Genomic DNA, 19,526 nt, shown 5'->3' with positions numbered 1-19,526 from the left:
TACATCATGTTGTGCATTTGATGACCCCCCCGAGTTCTCTCTCCTTCTTTTCACAAAGTCACAGCAAGATTAGAATAAGTATACTGCGAACTGGCTTTACTTGTAAGTTCACAATTCCATCCATCCTCTCCTCCATCTCACTTAGATGATATCTTACAATGAAAGACACTTAGAATGGAAAAACAAAATGTGTCAACACAGAGACACATCCGTCAATAAAGATTGCTCAACTTTATTGACATTGTCAGTGAACTCAACAATATCATGCATGAGTTCACTCGCGGAAACGCTCACAGGTAAAATCCCTTCCGTGTTTATATATATATATATATATATATATATATATATATATATATATATATATATTTTTAACAGCATCTTCTCTGCGGTTGAGTATCTGAAACCCCCAATTACTACAGAAATGGGGTCCCTGAAACCACCACCTGTACCAATCCGGAGGCGAAAACAAGCACCTTCGCCACACTCAGGACCCCCACCTTCACCTTCTGATCCCCGACCAGAAGCACCTAGCAGACCAATGGTAAATATTAGCATGTCGACATTTATATGAAATTCCGAGCAAACTTTGTGACTGATTTTTGTGACGTTTTTTTAGCTAGCAAAAGGCTAAATAGTCACCACCCACGCATTGCTGAAGGGAAAGGCAGCTTTGGCGCCATCTGCTGGACATAAAAATGCACACAGGTGAGTTAGACAAAAGAAAAACGATAAACGTGTCAATTAAAATTGAGCATTAATCTTGTTGTTTCAACTTATCTAGATCCTGAATCTCAGGGAGTGTCAAGATTGTCTGCTCTCAAAAAAAAACGCTGACCTACGTCACCACTCCTTCCGTTCATACACGGTAAGTCAAGGGGTCTCCAAGCAGTGGCTCCTAACCACTTTGAAGTAGCTCTCTAAATGGTTTATTCATTTATCATCAATTCATACTGAAAAAAATTACAAAGTGGAGCATAATAGTTTCTCCTTCAAGAGTTTTTACAAAAATATATGACATTTAGAGTGGATTCTTGCAGTTTATGGTTTAAATAGTTTTTTTTCCTCCAAAAATTGAGGAAAAAATATTGAAAAATATTCACTATAAGTCAGGAATAATTTTTAAATCCATGGTAATACAGGTAAAATGTAAAATATTTTCAATTTTTTTTAATATTCAAAGTCCTATACTGAGGTGTCACTTTTACGAGCAGGACAGATTTAATTGCAAGAAGACTCTCCTGCTGAGCACAATTAGTGTTTGACGAGCATGTCACTTCCTGCAGTGATTTCTAAGACATGATGATTGGCTGATGGAACACCGAGGGGGGGCACTAAAAAGATGACCCCACCTGCAGAAAGACCTAATGATTCCTGAGTAGAACCGTTGATGAGATCAACCTTTTCTTTCCATTTCCTTTGGGTCAGGGCCTCATTTACTTGATGCTTATTAACATCTCCATTTTCTCTTGCTTGCTTGTCACCGTAGCTCATATTTAGTGCAAAATAACAGATATCGGTTGATTAGTGCAGATTAATGCGTTGTTATGTTTAACAATGCATGGATTCTGTAGCATTTATAGCCGTCCGGGACCCCACCCTCGGGACTGGTGGCGCGTTATGGAGTTAAGTGTTGCTCCTGCTTCAGGCAATAGAAGGTCAACATCAATGATTCATGAGAGGAAAATGTCATAAGGAGGAGAGAGGGGGCGTCAGGGTGGACGCTCGCCTTCAGTATGTCTTTCGATAACCGCCATAGTGCGTTTCATCAGTGTTGTCATTATCGGCATTATTTGGAATGTATAGATATTTTTTTATAGATCAGCTCCGGCTCCGTTTCCTCTCATGTTGTTTACTTGTTGTTTACTAGCTTTTGACCTCCAGCTTTGAGCAGATCAATGAGGAAATCCATTGAATGGGCTCCATCCGAGTTCAGACGAAAGCCCTTTCAATCTAATTAGAGCCCAATGGATGCCCTTATGAAAATATATTTAATGACCGCACGGCAGCAGGGGATCATCCGCTGATTCTTTCATTTCACCGACAAACATGACCTTTTACCTACAGGTGTTAGAGATGACTTTATTGTAAATACTACTAATTACCACATACACAAATGCACAATAAGCTTCCAATATTCCTTCACATATGTCACCATACTTGGTTTTGTTTTTTTTGAACATGAATATGTACATGTTATATTGGAATACATCACACAATTCACTGTTTCACGTCTCAGAAAGAAAAGGAGTAGGAAGAATCAACGCTTATTTAGTGTAGTCTGAAAAATAACATAAGAAAATGTAAAGGTTTGTAAATCAATATAATAATTAACATATAAATATCTTGAGAAATGGCACTAATCATTTTGGATATAGACCTTTTTGGCAAAAAAATACATAAAATAGCAGATATATGCGATATACTGTACATATTCATATTGTCCTCCGACTCCAAATTGTCAATAGGTATGAATGTGAGTGTGAATGGTTGTTTGTCTATATGTGCACTGTGATTGGCTGGCCGCCTCTCGCCCAAAGACAGCTGGGATAGGCTCCAGCATACCCGTAACTCTAGTGAGGATGGATGTTATTCAATGTTATTCTTATTTTTCTTTGCAATTTTTCATACTTTTATATACAGTATATTTATAGTGGCTTTTTTGTAACCAAAACGTGACCAGGTTATTAATATTTTGACATACAAACTTTATTTTTACCCATATTACTTCATTGACACCACTAGTTTACAGTCCTGGAATAAATAATATGACACTTCCTGTCATGTTTTTGTGTTTTTTTCCCTCCATAACATTCAGGATTCGAGCAAATATTTTATGATCACCGTACATCAATAATATAACAATAACAACCATGGAAGTTCAACCTGACCCACGACTAAGTGGATGTTGTTAGCAGTATTCCACACCTTGTACTTCATACCCCACAAACACAGAAACACCCATGCAGTCCATTGATCAGAGTTACTGTTGCCATGGTGATGATGCTGAGGATGATGTTAATTTCTCTCGGTTGTCCTGGTGCTCCCACGGCACCGGGTCATTTTCCTCCAAATAAGAACCCGTCTCCCTCTCGGACCAGAACTGCTCCACGTCAGGCAAGACCATGCCGTCCTTGTCGACACTTTGCTCCAGCTGAGCATCTCTGCTGGTTCCCGGTTTGTTGCTTGGGCTCCTCTCCACTCTCAGCTGGCCCGAGGTCTCCGGTCTGGGGCACGGTGACTGAAGGGATGTGGGCTTGTGAGGTCCCGGTTTTGGCTTCACGGGAGGTTGTTTGCGCAGGGTTAGACGCCGCCACAAGCCGCGGTAGCCTTCTCTGAACTCCTCGGAGAGGGAGAGCACAATGAGAGGGTTGATGAGCGACAGGGAGAAGGTGAGCAGCTGAGCGCAAAGCGTGATGAGAAAAGGAGGACACGAGATGAAGGTGTCGGATCCTCCTGATGCTTCTGAGTGGCGCTCCCAAAGCCACACCACCCACTGTGGAAGCCAGAGGATAGCCGTGGCAACGGTGAGATTGAAGAGCATCAAGGTGAGCTTCCTGGACCTGATCTGCGTACGCAGATTCTGAGTTTTACTGGAGCGGCGCTGGCACTGGCCGTACGCCTTCCAGAAGTATATGAGGGCAAAGCTGAGGGGGGCGCAGTAGACCCCTAGCGGGTATGCCTTTGTGTAAACAGACATGAACTTCCACGCTTCAGGAGGAACGAGAAGCACACACATGAGCCCGTGAAGCCCTTGCTGGAAGGTAGAGAAGAGCCAGTGAGGGATGGTGACCGTGCACGCTGACAGCCAGATGAAGAAGAGCACCACAAGGATGGAGCCCAGGTGGATGCTCACCTGCTTGGTGGGGTTGGACACGTAGCGATAGCACGCTTTGGCCATGACGGCTACGGTAAAGCTCTTCGCCGCCATGCAAGACTGAAGCAACCAATCGGACGTCTTGCACAACACCCATCCCAGAGTCCAGCCGGTCTTGGAGAAGGAGGCGGCCCGGAAGGGGACGGTGAAGAGCAACACCAAAGTGTCTGCGAACACCAGGTTGAAGATGAGCGAGTTGATAAGGGACAGTTTGCCCTTGTAAGCGTTGGAGAACAAGATGGCCACGGAGGTGAGGTTACACGTGACCCCCAGGACACAAATAACACCCAGGATGGACGGCACCAGCACCCTGAGCTCCGCGGGGTCCAGATGGAAAAAGGAGTCCCCGTCATTGGAGGACCACTGCTTGAAGGAGTCGTTCACCACCGTTAAATTGTTCCCAGACTGCGTGTCCATCTCTTCCAGAAAAACGGGCAGATAATATGAAGTAGAAAAGGTTTGACCCCCCCAAAAAAATGTTAAGAATATTTAATGGATATCGTTAATAATATTGATCCTGCGTTTGGGATCACAGGGGAGCTGCTGTCTGTGTGAGGATTTATCCTGACACATGATGGAGCGGCTTGGGTGGCTTCTTATAAAGATGCTGTTTGATTGACAGCTGGTGTCCCCAGCTGACAAAAGGCGTGGAGACTCAGGCCCCAGGGTGCCAATTATGGAGACCGTACCCCAGAGATACTATTTCTTACATATACTGTATATAAGTACTATGTATATACAGGTTCTACAAAAAATGTATACACTTGCAAGTATTAGACAAGACTTGTTAGATCCTTCTTTGATAAAATGGATCGAAACAGATCGATTGGTTTCATAGAATTCCCTCCGCGTTCAACATTCCTCAATCAGTCTGGAAAAGGTGTGGAACTCCAGTGAAGTACAGTGAGAACCATTATCCACAAAACCGGTGGCCAACTACCCCAAATTACACAGCGACAACTCATCTGAGAGGTCGCAAAAGACCCCACAACAACATCCAAAAAACTGCAGGCCTTACTTCCCTCAGTTAAGGTCAGTTTTCAGTGTTCAATTTTGCCAGTAAACATCTTAATCCATCTTGATCCCTCAAAGACCTTTGGGAAAATACGAGACAAAAGTCCCAAAAGTCCCATAATAATATCACCGCACGTCATGTGATGGTCTGGGGCTGTTTTGCTGCTTCAGGACCTGGAAGACTTGTTGTGATAAATGGAATCATAAAATCCTGATGGCCATCTTTTGGTGACCTCAATCTGAAACCAACCTGGGTTCTGCAGCAGGACAATGATCCAAAACCTTTGAGTGGATGAAGTAAGACAAAATGAAGACTTTGTAGTGGTCTAGTCAAAGTCCTGACCAAAATTCCTCCTGGAAATTAAGTGCATTTCAAATTAAGTGCTCAGGGTCGCTCAACCTGTTATTAATTTCATTAAAAAAAACTTAAAATAGTCAAATCAGGAAGTAGGAAAACACTATAAGCTATGTACTTGCAGCATCACTGCATGTGATATACTGGTACAGTAGTAACTATTCTATCGTCCCCCACACGAGGGCGCCCTTACACCATTCTTGCTCCACACAAGCATCACAAATCCGCTTTTGAACTTGCACAGCTTTATTATTTTTTTTAATCAAAGAAATGTTCAGTAATCATAAAGACTGCATTCTTATTACATTCTGATCTATAAAATGTTTTTTTTTGTTTTAATTCGAAGTGTCACAAAGGAAAGACATTTCTTGACACGTACAGTATTAATTCCCTGATGTCACAGAGTTCACTTTGACCTTTTTCCTTTTTTTAGTGCTTACCTCAGATGTCGCCGGCTCTTAACAGGTGCTATAATCCATATGTTGAAAATGAGCACACGCGTGTATAGGAGTCATCGGTAACACGTCCTTTACATGCAACATGTTAGAATTATCATAAACTTCCCCCATCGGAGGCTTGGTGGGAATTGGGCACGGTGATAATTAATACTGTATGCTGGCTTGTAAAGTACCTGGGCTTGGAACTATTGTACCGTTCTCGTTTTTCTTCATAATTGACAGACAGGAAACAAAACATTCACACTTCTGCCTCAATACCCCCCCACCCCCTCCCAACCCTTCTTACATTGAACCCCCACATACCAAAAGAAGGCACCACAGCAGCTAAACAAACCGGCATTAAATAAAAGCATGAATAAAAATTGCCTCATTCACATCACAGACTAGAGTCGCCCCACTGTGGGGGGGTTGTGGGGGGGGCAATTGGTACTAGAAAGACTGACCACAAGCAGAAAAGACATTATCAGCAGATTGTGCTGTCCAAAAAAAATTGCCTTTTCTTGCAATTCACTGTATCCGCCCTCCATTTTTTTTTTTCCTTCCATGGTCCGGAGCGCTGCTACATCCTATTGCTCATGCAGCTGTCATGTTTCCGCACGGGATTCCCTTTTGCTAAATAAATTCAACACTCAGTTCAGAAACCCGCATCACTGATTCCAGAAGCGGACATCCTCAGTGCAAATCATGTGAGCAGCAACATCGGGGCCATCAAAAACACCCCCTCCAACGCACACGAAGAGGTCATGGGGGGCGGGGGGGGGGACAGCGTGTTTTAGTTGACTTTGTCTTGGAAAATGTAAAGGTTGTTGGTGGCCGCCACTGCGATGATGTTCTCGTGCGGATGCCATGTGGTGTGAAGGATCTTCTTGCTGAAGTCTAAACTGTCCACGCTGATCTCATCCTTTCGGCGTTTGCCGCCCACGCACACCTGCGGGACAACATGGCCGATGAGGACGCGGATTAAGTGGATTAAAGTTTTTTTTATTTTAATACAACCAGTAGTGATATTTATGTAAAATCAATAGATGTTAGGTTCCATAGTGGGTGTGGCTGCTTTGTGTGTATTCCTCCCCCCGCTTCTTCTCTGCAGGGTGGAGGTGCACACATGGAAGGAGCATCCAAGGTGTGCTTGATTAGTAATCAAGTGGAGCCGGCATAAAGGAGGCTCTTCCAAACATTGCTGTGTGCATGTGTGTGTGTGTGTGTGGGGGGGGGGGTCATTGAGGGGTATTGTCACTCTTACTGTTTTTGGTCATTTTTGCTTCACTAATTGCTAATACAGTAAACCTCGGATATATCGGACTCGGATATATCGGAAATTCGCTCACAACGGACAGATAAAAAAAGAACCGATTTTTCTGTAATGCATTTCCAATAAAAATTCATTGCATATATCGGATTTTTTTATAACGGATTTCGCCTATTTCGGACAAAATCTCCAGTCCCGTTCCAATGCATTTCCATTAAATTTCCCTGGCATATATCGGATGGCCGCATCGTGGCGCACCGATTCGCCGAATTGTGACAGGCCGCTATACGACGTCATTTGCAGCGTTTGCAGCGTTGCCTGCGCGTCCAGGTACATTGGAAACATAGTCAAGGAAGTGCCTTTTTATAACGGATAAAATCCGATTTACGCATATACCGGATATAAATCCGATATATGCGTAAAACGGACATTTTCCGGTATACGCATATAACGGATTTCGCTTATATCGGACAAAACCAGTGGGAACAATTGAATCCGATATATCCGAGGTTTACTGTAATTTTATCTTGTTATGAACGAACTGTTCATTTCAGTCCATGTGTCTGTTGTCCATATTGTGTATTTGCAGTCCATAGAGGTTTTATCATAACGATGCAATGTTGCTCACATCCCATCCATGCATTAACAAACCAGTTTCACTGCACTATAATATACTCCTTGTACCTTCCGAGGCTTGAGAATTGCTCGTGGTTTGCTGTTCTCCCTCGACGCTTCCAACGTGACGTCCCGCTTGGTGTTGCGGTCAAACATTCGGAAGAAGTTGTTGTAGGAGCCGGTCATGATGACGCTGAGTAATACGAAGAGGAGAATAGCGGCTTAGTGTTGTGTGTGTACGGTATAATGAAGAAAGTGTAAACATGTAGAGGACTCTAACCTGTCTGATCCGTTCCAGACACACTCAAACTTGTCAAAGATGCAGTCGTTCTCGTAAAGTGAGCAAAGTTTACCCCGTAAGTAGTCGTGCACCTGGAAGAACAAGTAAAAAACTAGAGTAAAAAACTCGACCAAGGAGTTAAACCTGTTTTGTTGACTCAAAAAAATATCCATAAAGTTGCCACATGCTGTGATTTGACTAATCCCTGCAGTCCTGGTGACGACCGTGATGAGGCAGCGGGTGAAAAAGGAATTGAACAGAGAATCCCTTGAGCCCTGCACACGGCGTCCTTATCAATCATGACCTGCCCTTAGAGAGCTTTTGTCCATGATCAGACAGTGTGGATGTGACCCCCGTGACCCACCACTGTGGGAGGTTTTTCCCTTCAGGTTGAATCAGTAGCACCGGTATCTGTCTTCTTACAGGACAGGGAGCTCAATAAGCACTCTCGGTGTGATTGTTAAAGATGGCGAGGTTAGAGCGTGACAGGATTATGTTGAGTGATTAGTCCGAAATCAATACGTTGTGACTGCATCTTAGCATTATTTACAATTTAACAACATTTACCATACCTGGCAGTGTTGCATTTGAAAATAGGACACATTTCCTGGAAAATAAGGGTCTTTCCATCCATGTGGTGCAACCTGATTTTTTTTTTTTAATTTTGTGGGATTACTTTACCAGAATGCTGTGCTGCTGTTGCTTCGGCGGTACCATTATCGTCCCACTAATATTATCGGCAGGTTTTTTTAATGATGGCGACATTGTTCACACAGAGGATGTCCGCAGTCTGGAATTATGAAGTTTCATCTTTGTATTGTAAACATTCATTCATTTTCTACCGCTCAAACCCAGCTGTCTTCGAGTGAAAGGCGGGGTACACCCTGGACTGGTCGCCAGCCAATCACAGGGCACATATAGGCAAACAACCATTCACACTCACATTCATACCTATGGACAATTTGGAGTTGGCAATTAACCTAGCATGTTTTTTGGAATGTGGGAGGAAACCGGAGAACCCGGGGAGAACATACAAACTCCAAAAGAAAGCTTTGGTTGTGTGGTTGACTAAGACATCTTCTTCTTTCCTTTCTGCTCCGTTCATTCATGAGCCCAGTTTATTTTTATTTCTGACCTGACCAGAAATTGTGACTCGGCATTAGTTTGATATCAATGTCTAGATCGGTACAAGCATCTCTTGCCCATGCATCGTAGCAGCGTGGCGTGACGGAACGGAACAGTATACCTGATAGGTCTCAAAGGGTTTGTTCTCCATCTGCAGGTCCCACACCTTAACAGTGAGGTAGTCCCTTGTCATCAAGTAGCGACCGTTGTGGCTGAACTTCGCATCAGAGATAGATGAGATGATTTCGGAAAAAAACGAACGTGTAGCAGGATCCTCCGGCTCTTCAAAGTCTACAATCAGAGAAATGAAATCAAGTTGAAATCAACAAAAATGGGGAGATTTGACTGCATCTGCTAACAATAACAACACAACAACGCAAGTATTTTTATTTTGTTGCGGCAGCTGAATCCCCTCCCAGCGTTATTTGTGTGTGTGTGCGCTGAGGGAGACAGCCACGGGTCAGCGTGATGGCTAAATATTGGTTATGATACATATCGATTCTGGCAGCTGCTCATCCGCACGCAGGCGATGAGAGCCAGACATTCCATTGTGAGATGTCAACTTATTGTTCTTCCTCCTCCTCCTCCTCTTTTGCCCTCCCACCATTCCTCACCACTTTTCCACCATCCTCCACCGAGATGTGCCAGTGGGGAGTCTAATGAGGGATGCGCAGTGAAAGATGGAAAATGAGGGGTGATGGGAGGTTATAGGAAGGGGATAAAAATAAGAAAAAAACAAATCAATGTCTAAGTTGGGCCCATTTGAGCCCCGCTGGATTTACGCATGTGTCAGTGATGCATGTTTATATGCATGTGTGTGCATCCTCGTCCTCCCTCCTGCCCTCGCCCCCCCACTAGGGGCACATAATAGGCTACCCGGGGAGTTGGCAGGTCCTTTTTCTTTCTGTCCTGGGGCTCCGTATCTTTGGCTCGCTCCTCTCCCTCTGTTCATCCTTCTATCATCTTTCATTCGTCTCATTGCTAATGCTGATTAATTTTAGCTCGCTGATTTATAGATGCGTATATATGTGTGTGTGGGGGGGGGGGGGGGGGGGTGCACTATGATTAATATGTCTTAAAGCTATTGTGTGGAAATATTTATTTATTTAAGGCCTGTCTTGAGGCTAACAAGAACAGCCACCTGCAGTGTGTGTGTGTGTGTGTGTGTGTGTGTGTGTGCGTCACATTCACGCCCTAATCCTAAACAATTGCCACATTTCCTCAATTAACCCAAATGCACCATGCATCCCGAGAAGCCGTGTTAGTTAGCACACGCTCCGCTGAACTTGTCAATACATGGCAAGGAAACAAGGAACATCCTGGGACAACAAGGTGTGTCCATGAAGGACTAATGGCGATGGATTTGCCTGTTTAAAATGTCAATGTGTTCATTATTCATTCAGCTGAAGTGTTTGCCTGTGATGCTAGGCCATTCTTTGTTTAAGAGACACCCGATGGGATTTATTGATGGGTTATCAGTCATGGCATGTTGAGCTGCAAGTCCCAGCCACACAAAGGTGCCGCCTATTTTCCTTTGTTATGTGTGTTACTATTATGAAATTATCATTTTAGAAAAAAATAACAATACTCATGTGTTTCCACAGATATTGTAATATTGTCATTAGTCAACATTTTGACTCGCGCTGTCATCTTACAAAGAAGGCTAAAATCACCACACAGCAACTTAACATGCTAAAGGTATACCAATTCAAGTTTAAAATAAAAAAAACAATGATTTTAACTTCTTCATTGGCCAATGGTTGCCATGGCGGCGAGCTCATAAGCTCAGGGTGCGTTTTGACTATTAAGTTGCTGTGTGATGATTTTTGGATAGTTTTGTGATTGTGATTAAACTAGTGTCTAAAGTGTTTAGTGATTATGCGTTCAAAGGAAACAGTGGTTGTAATTTCCCTCGATATATATATTCCCTCAACATGACGCCATAAATATAAATTTCCATAATTTGCATAAACTCCAGAAGGTTATGAGGAGTAGTACAATGAATGGCAAAGACAATCCCTCTTAGTCGTGAAAATGAACTTAATTCCAAAACACTGCAACACTTTCCACTGCATTTCAGTCCTGTCACAAAGGGACCAGCTGACATCATATTGACCATGAGAGTGATGACAAGGATAAAGGTGGAAGATGACTATCATACTGTTTGATTTAAAATAGCAGACTGGAAGGACGGTAGTGCTTGAAATTGTTGTTTTTTTCTCCGTTAACCCTGGCTATCTGCAAGGAACCTGGCTATCTGCATCTGTCTATGGTGTCCTAACTCAAAACCACTCACTACCCATCCTTCACAAAGTTTGGATGCTTTGTTTGTGCATTAAATTCTGTGGATTCGTTTGTTAGGCGCACTGTTTGGGCAAGTGTACAGAAACCAATACAATATTTATGCTTTTCAAACATTTTTAATATAGTAATTGTAAAGTATAATGGCCTAGAACTGCGTTCCATGTGTTCGCATGCTTTCCTGTTCCTGTTTTTGGTATTTTGTCCTTGATAGTTTTAATTGACTGCCTGATGGAAATGTATTCTATTAAATAGACACGTCAACACGGTTTAGCCAGGATGGTCCCTGCTGGTACTCACATTTGCAGTGCTTGTCGCAGAGCGCCGCCTGTCTCATGTCACACAGTCTTATCGAGCCCTTGCTGCTGCTGTATGCGAAGGTGTGACACTGCTGCGGATGGAACTCCGCCGAGGTGATGACTTCTGTCAGCTCCTCCATATTGGATGGTTTTATGTCCACAATGTCTTAGAGAGACGGCAATTAAGGACGAATTGGTAGTGTTGGTATTTCACGCAAATGAGTCTCGATTCTAAACATAATAATCAAAGAGGATACTGAAGCTGCGGTCAGTGATCTCCAGATTCCACAGGTTCACCCTGAGGTCATCGGTGGAGATGAATGTCTGTAGGTCGGAGTTCACGGAGATGGAGTTGATGTGGTAGGTGTGGGCGTTGCTGAACACTCGCCTGGCTGTGGCTTCAACCATCAGATCCATGGGTTGCAGCACCGGCACCTGGAGGTAAAATCGGAAGACGAAAGTACGCACTGATAAGGCCCACATGTGCCCGCTGGTGCTGATATGATATTTAAATGTTATTTGAAGCTGAAGGTCTGTTTATCAGTTTATTTTCTGATGTGCAGACCGCACATGTCTTGTGTGCATGCACTACAAACGTCTGATTCCAGGGATTCATATGACATTTACTCCATACATCTTAATGAGGAACGCGCCCGTGGGCTGTTTGATGAGCTGACCAAATGAAATATCGGTGCTCTCCACACACATACGCAAAGACGCCTTGTGTATGTGTAAAAGGAAGTAAAAAATGTAAGAGGAGATGAAGATACCCTGAGGGTGTCACCAAGTCCTGCTGAGGAACGATAACTCAACTCACACAGACTCCCACACCATACAAACAGTTGCAGCTCCAGCTTCAAAGATGCCCCATCCCCAGTCTACATGCAGCCCCCCGATGGCCAGATAAAACCCAGACAAAGACGCAGGGGAGGGGAGCAAAGAGAAGAACAAATTGACTGCTTCTTCCATCTTTTTCTCGTCCGATTGCTGGCACTGACAGAGAGGCATGGCAGCACAGCAGGCTGCTGTATCGCCACGGGTGTCGCTTCATTTCCATGTCTTTCACTGACTGCCCAAAGAGACATATAGGGCATTAACCCATAGCCCCCGCAACATCGACGGTCCCCCTGCTAAGCTGCCCTATGCCCCTTTTCTCTGACCTTCCTGCTTACGGCATAATGTTTTACATTGATGCTGAACCATGCAAAACACAGCACATCAGTAAAAAAACTACATTCTGATCCTTTCTTTTTTGAGAACATGCCAAAAAAAATCCAGAATTAAATTTTAACAACCCTCCATCATCCAACCCAACCCCACCCCACCCTGCCCCTTGCAGATTTCACACCTTCTAAACAGGATTGCCACACTCCCGGCCTGTCCTCCAGGTCGCTATGATCCCCTGGCTCGCCAGACAAAGAGCTACAGACACGCTGAACACAGCACTAATCTGCTATGACACACTGTCTCATGGCGAAAACACGAGGCGGAGGCAAGGGAATGATGGCGGCCTTCGTGGCCTTCACCTCCATGCACATATCCAGCACTCCTTGTTTATACAGTAAACCTCGGATATATCGGATTCAATTGTTCCCACTGGTTTTGTCCGATATAAGCGAAATCCGTTATATGCGTATACCGGAAAATGTCAGTTTTACGCATATATCGGATTTATATCCGGTATATGCGTAAATCGGATTTTATCCGTTATAAAAAGGCACTTCCTTGACTATGTTTCCAATGTACCTGGACGCGCAGGCAACGCTGCAAACGCTGCAAATGACGTCGTATAGCGGCCTGTCACGATTCGGCGAATCGGAGCGCCACGATGCGGCCATCCGATATATGCGAGGGAAGTTTAATGGAAATGCTGGAGATTTTGTCCGAAATTGTCGAAATCCGTTATAAAAAAATCCGATATATGCAATGAATTTTTATTGGAAATGCATTACAGAAAAATCGGTTCTTTTTTATCTGTCCGTTGTGAGCGAATTTCCGATATATCCGAGTCCGATACTATATCCAAGGTTTACTGTATTGTAAGGTGTGCATCATTAAAATCAATGCGCGCAACGATGTTTGTGCAAAATATAAATGGCGCATTTACAAAAAAAACTATGTTGCCACCGTCCAAAGCCAGACCAGACCAGACCAGAAGACTATTCTCCCTTTCATACAACATATGTGACTTTACTCATCTGTACACACCAGTCATTATTTGCACTATGACCCATTGATCATTGCACTAAAATTAATATATCTGCACCTGCATATGCTCCTGTGCAATACTATGTGTATATTTTGGATATCTTGTACATATCTTGTATATATCTTGTTAAATTGTCTTTTTTACTCTATATACTTTTTTTGTTTTTTTAAACTTGACTACTGCACTGAAAAGAGAAGCTCTCCAATTTCGTTGTACATCTTGTATAATGACAATAAAGGCCATTCCATTCCATTCCATTCCAACACTGTGAAGAAATGACTATTTCTGTATATTTATGAAGTACTTTATATTGAAATTGTATGTAGCAAAGTTGATAAGTCTGATCTTCATGCGCGACCCCTTACTCGTAGCGAAGTGATGGTCGAAGGGTCTCTAATGCGTCCATCTTCATCCTTCAGGTTGTAGCCCTCTGGACGTTTGTCTCGCTCACTGATTTTCCACAGTTTCACCGTCTTGTCTGAGAAAGGGAAGAAAATTCAGTTAGACAGCCTCGCCCGTGCAGTCAATCTTGGATACAAGATGGATGTGATGGGGGGGTTGGGCATCCAATCTGGCATGTAGCATGGCAGGAGCCAGCGCGGCTGATGAATGGCGGCGCCTGTGTAGATTGTGAAGTCACTGATATCAATCTACAAGTTGACTACAATCCCCGCCTTGAAAATGCCATCGAGGTGTTTTCTACTTCTGCGTTACAAACAGTAGTTATATCTCATCTTCTCAGTCTAGCGAGGAGGCTGGTGGCAGCAGTCAGGTCGCTACTATTTTTTATTTTTTTTCCTTTTAATATCCGCTGCGTATATTGGTGTCAGAGTGGCGAGGCCAGCTCCACAGGACCCCGCACCATCTGCTCCAACCTCCGCTAGCACTTCTGTAGCAGCCATGCATGACGGTCGCAATCTGCAAGACGTCTCCTCTGCTGATGTTTGAGTGCGAGTTCGGAGATGATATGATTGGATGTGTGTGTGTGTGTGCTGTGGTAACCATGCATAAAAGCGTCTGTCGGTGGCACTTGTGCAACAGAGTGGAACACAAACACGGCAACACCAGCAGACGACAGACTTTTTTTTTTTTTTTTTTTTATAGTGTCAATGACTGACCATTGGTGGAGAGCAGGAAGTAAGCTGCGTTCTGCTGGGGAAGCCATTTGATCTTGTTGATCTTCTCCTCTATCTCCAAACTCTTCAGGTAGTCAAACTCTGGTTCGTGGCTCTGGAATGTACTGTAAACATTGTACTCCCCTCGACGCTGGGGCTGGCTTTTACTCTGCAAATTAGAAAAAAAGGAAATATAAGTCCTGCAACTGACACAATTTATCAGGGTTTGCGTGAATAAAATAAATTAATACTGCAATCAGCAACACATCGTATGTAAATATGCAGGTTTACACTTTAAACACCTAGCCTTTAGTCTTCAATAAAAGTATAAATGATGTTAAATGTTCATTTATGCATTCAATTCAACATTTATATGTGTTTTGCATTGTTTTCTACATGTAAAACTACAATTATTCTCAATAAAATGTGTTTTGTGTTCATATTTCTGTGCTTCTGGAGCATATTAATTGGATTTATATTAGTTATTTTGTGGGAAAATGCGTTTGGTTGTGTGTCAGTTCGTTCACGTTTGACCTTTTGCAACTGTGTGAAGACCAAAAACGTTTATTTTGTCTCCTCAGCTTGTACAGATGTACCTAATAAAGCGGCTTGTGATTGTAGATGAGATTGACAGAGAAGTACGTTTTCTCTGATATGAAATATGTTACATGATGGACATATTTTGGCTATTTTTGTTGTGTTTTAGTTTTCCGTTTTTGCAAAAACCAACTAAATGTACTAAATGTAGTTTTCGGCTACACAGTACTTGTTTTATTTTCCCACACTCACCTTCCGTGTCCGTGATATTTTTAAAGCTGTCAAAAAGTATCAAGGTATCATCGTGATTAGTGTTCCTTTGTTGGCATTTCCTACCTCCTGCTCCCTCTGGAAGACAACCACTCTGCCTCCTTTATCCCCAGTGGCCAACAGCTCCCCTGATGAGTTAAACTCCACCGTTGAGATAATGTCAGCTGCAGCACAGAGAGAAGGAGAGAAATGTCAGCGTGGATGTGTACTGTGCGTATAAAGCTTGTAAAAACAAGGGAGGCATATTCGGGAGTAGAGTGATTTCAAAGAATACAGCAGCGATGAAGCGCAGAGGACGCCCTGTCGCAGAAACCAAATTTGGGTGAAGACAAACCGAGCGAGTCATTGGCTGTTATTCAGCGATGTGAGCCAACTCGTGTCATATAATTACACTCCTGTGCTTTTTTTAAAGGACGTTGCAGTCACACTAATTGTATCATTTGTCTCTACAACTTGGCTGCAAATCCCTGATCGCGTCGTGGTTCAGTTTGCAACGAAAATATGCTTGGGTTCTCATATATCCATACTACGGTCATTTGCCAAATTCATACGAAAATGTGACACATATTAGTCAGTTTTGTCATTTATCATTCAGACGACTTAAGTGCCCAAGCAAAGAAGGGTTAAGAAAATAGGCATTAATTAAGTATTGCTGAATTTACTGTTTTATTATACAGCATGGCCAACAATATTGTTTGGCTTTTGGACCAAACACAAAGATACAATTGGAAAAAATGGCCGTGCAAAATACTTCTCTAATCATTTGACATGACAAAGATCGATTGTGGTGTGATTTAGAATATACAGTATTTTTTTTTCAAACTAAATCTCTTCAACACAATAGTAATTTATTGATTTAGTGAGTCTTTAGTGCAAACATCCAGTAAAATTGCATCCAATGTAAGCTCCCCTCACAATAATACAGCCGTCCAAGCACAGTGAGGGGTAACTACCATTGTAACTACAGGGCTGAATATCCATCATCCAACGTGAAACTAACGTAACTGGTGAACTGGTGCGTTTTCTTCTTATAGATGGCGGCATACAATAAGTTTTGAGGCGCGTTACCCCACATACCGGAATTATGAACAAGTGTAAACATGTCAGTATATGTCGGTCTGTTATGAACAAAGCATATTTGCCACTTCATTTGACTTCAGTGTACATACCTGTAGTCACACCACAAGTAAATACCACACACCTTCCCCCTTCTCTCTGCTCTTCAATACGTACTGATATGGACAGACTCCATGTTGGTTGTGAATAAACAGCCCTGAGCTAGTATACAGTCATGTGTGTGTCACGGCAGAGGCTTTCTCTCCGTTTAAAACTGACAATTATTTTAGTCAGAGAAAGAGAGAGAGAGATAGAGAGAGAAGAGCTATAGTTGTTTAGTATCCCCCCACGCCCTCTGTGGACCTTCTTCTGAACAGGAGAGGGGGATGTTGCTATGGAGACCATTTCCATCTCAAGCAGCAGTCAGAGGGGTGTGTGTGTGTGTGTGTGTGTGTGTGTACGTGTGTGTATGCGTTTGTAGCAAGTTTGCTGCTGATGGTAGCTGTAATTCAACAGACAGGCACAGAGAGAGAGCAAGAGAGAGAGTAATATTTTCATTATATTGCATTTTTACTCAAAAGACTCCCTGTGCAGAGCGGAGGCATCGGCGAGTGACCATAATAATACTCATTCCACATATGGGCGTGTGTACGGCCTTGTTGCATTGCATGCTTGCATTGTTAAGGAGAAAGCATATTCACAGCAGAGGGTTTTCCTTGGCCGTGTACTGTTTCAAACATTTCACTCAAAAAAAAAAAAAAACACCCACTGGCCTAATTATAGCCAGGCGGCACCCCGCTAATGTACTGCACAAATGGCACCCACCCTTACAAATGCATGTCTTTCTTTGTGTGTCTGAGAGCCTCCACCTCACACTCACACTGACATGGAAGCATCAAGCCAAAAGCATTGGTGTGAATCGGCTTAGCAAAGACCATTCTTGCATCAAGGTTTTCTTTTCACCCCCATTTATTTGTCTTTTACCCCCCCCCACCCCAATCTTACACTACTCCTTCCTTCATCATTAACCCATTAAGTCACTGAGGAGAAACAGTAATTGATGGAGCCTATTTAACCAGTTTACACACCAATACGTCCTTCAATCATTTCACAGAATGAGCACACAGAACTGAAGTCATTGATGCCGAAAGTCAAGATGAAGCATCGAAATGAGTTTTAACATGCAAATATATTCAAGGCAGACAATCTATCTCGACTACTGATGGAACTTGTGTTTGATACTTACACGTCAGATAGCAATTATTCATTATGTGGACAAACTATGTATTTTTTATCTGTATTTTCTGGCTGAAAATATGACAAGAAAGCAGTAAGATGTGTCAGATATTAATGGGAATTATTTACCATTTTCTACCCTTCATACATCTTAGAAGTTATTCATGTTCTTGATATTAGAAGACATTTTTGAGGACTCTCGCATCATGTCAGTATGGTATCACGGTTCCCCACAGGACTTTAATCCATTTGTGGTGGTGGATTGTGGGTAGTATGTCTAATCATTAAATTTGCATAATTAGCAATGATGCATTAAATAAAAGATTATAGAGATATTTAAAGACAAAATTTGTGTTATCAACATGTCCACTTTTGTCTTGTTATGTTATGGCTTTTTACCATTTTCACCATTTTTTTTTTCATATTTATTAAATTTCTACAACTTGGCTACCATGGAGCTGTGGGTGCACGTTACCCGGGCTTGTGGATGTGCCCTGCATGACTGGATCTCCGTTCCACTTACATTTGCATGATGCAAATGAGAATTTCGGCTTGCAGAAGAGGTAGCGCCAAATCCATTTGTGGCGTCTCAAATGTTTCACATTTTTCTTCAAATGTATTTAGTGGCGGGCTGCCACAAATAAATAAATGTAGTTATTTTCATGAATATCTCATAACACTTCTCTTATTTCCACCTAAACATATACACAAACGCTCCCACACACGACTTCATCAGCAGACCCTAACCAGATGAAGACTATAAATTGTGTGTCCAGTCAGGTCTGACACAGACAGGTCACTGCTTCCTGCAACGCTTGCTATAAGACCCATCCATCAGCAGCAATAACACTGACTGTTGGATTGCCGCTGTGATATATACAACTACTATAAATCTCCACCTCTATATCCATTCAAAGCCAGCCTCCAACATTCAATACGGAGTCCGACTAACTAGATGGAAATATAGATATACATTGATCCTGGAATTAAATAGGCAGCCAGGAAAACAAAGGGTGTGCGATGCTACTGAATATATTCATAGAGTGTCACCAGTGTGTGCAACATCCGTCGTGCATAACAGAAGGGGACAACGCACTGAGAGAGTTGTTAGTGATATGGAGGGAGGAGTGTGATCCAATCCGCGTGGAGGCTTGTTGCACTAAGTAGGTCAATAAAAGATCGTACAGATCATCTCATCGGTACAGACGCAGGCTAAAATAGAAGCTCCCTGGCTCACCTCTAGACGACACTTAATCCTGTCAAGGGTGGAACATACACTGTGATTTGATCCAGCCTCACCCGGGAGTGTTGAATAAGACACACGGACCCAAAATGGTGCGGCTGCATGGAGAGTGACTTGTGTAAGCAAATCCAGTGAGGAACATGGATTGGGGGTAAATGCTTTGTTATAGGCACGGCGAGGGTAGGATTAAAGCACTGCCTACGTCAATGGATCAGACTCATGGGGTGTTTAACGTCACACACTCTTTCCTTTCCAGACCACAACCAGCAATACGTGCTGAATAAGTTGAG

General features: G+C 42.9%; 2 protein-coding genes and 1 long non-coding RNA gene across 4 annotated transcripts in view; 1 reads left to right on the top strand and 2 right to left on the bottom strand.

Moving 5' to 3' along the window:
- Positions 1–416: 416 nt before the first annotated feature.
- Positions 417–1,044, top strand: LOC131110650 (uncharacterized). The gene is made up of 3 exons (XR_009120935.1): positions 417–541; positions 617–705; positions 782–1,044. It is a non-coding gene; the product is annotated as an uncharacterized LOC131110650 (long non-coding RNA).
- A 955-nt stretch (positions 1,045–1,999) lies between these two features.
- gpr151 (G protein-coupled receptor 151) lies at positions 2,000–5,327 on the bottom strand. Its single transcript, XM_058063933.1, has one exon. It carries the CDS (start codon positions 4,289–4,291, stop codon positions 2,981–2,983), a length of 1,311 nt encoding a protein of 436 aa, XP_057919916.1. The 5' UTR covers positions 4,292–5,327; the 3' UTR covers positions 2,000–2,980.
- Positions 5,328–5,514: 187 nt separating this feature from the next.
- ppp2r2ba (protein phosphatase 2, regulatory subunit B, beta a) overlaps positions 5,515–19,526 on the bottom strand; it is a 35,742-nt gene continuing 21,730 nt past the window's right edge. Inside the window, exons 2-10 of one of the 2 annotated variants that reach the window (XM_058063931.1) lie at positions 15,768–15,865; positions 14,898–15,063; positions 14,145–14,257; positions 11,828–12,005; positions 11,572–11,736; positions 9,092–9,261; positions 7,846–7,937; positions 7,635–7,758; positions 5,515–6,629 (exon numbers count right to left, since the gene is read on the bottom strand). In XM_058063931.1, the coding sequence (XP_057919914.1) occupies positions 6,474–6,629; positions 7,635–7,758; positions 7,846–7,937; positions 9,092–9,261; positions 11,572–11,736; positions 11,828–12,005; positions 14,145–14,257; positions 14,898–15,063; positions 15,768–15,865 (1,262 nt within the window). In that variant the 3' untranslated portion in view covers positions 5,515–6,473. The remainder of the gene's footprint in view (positions 6,630–7,634; positions 7,759–7,845; positions 7,938–9,091; positions 9,262–11,571; positions 11,737–11,827; positions 12,006–14,144; positions 14,258–14,897; positions 15,064–15,767; positions 15,866–19,526) is intronic. The other variant, XM_058063932.1, reaches the window with a different exon arrangement.

Source organism: Doryrhamphus excisus, chromosome 23 (assembly GCF_030265055.1).
Source record: "Doryrhamphus excisus isolate RoL2022-K1 chromosome 23, RoL_Dexc_1.0, whole genome shotgun sequence".
NCBI classification, from domain to species: Eukaryota; Metazoa; Chordata; class Actinopteri; order Syngnathiformes; family Syngnathidae; genus Doryrhamphus; species Doryrhamphus excisus.
The sequence above is the reverse complement of the archived record's forward strand: the minus strand, read 5'-3'. Positions and strand labels throughout refer to the sequence as shown.

What these genes read in the sequence shown, in the direction of transcription:
- gpr151 (XM_058063933.1), bottom strand. Translation starts at nt 4,291, where the DNA reads ATGGACACGCAGTCTGGGAACAATTTAACGGTGGTGAACGACTCCTTC.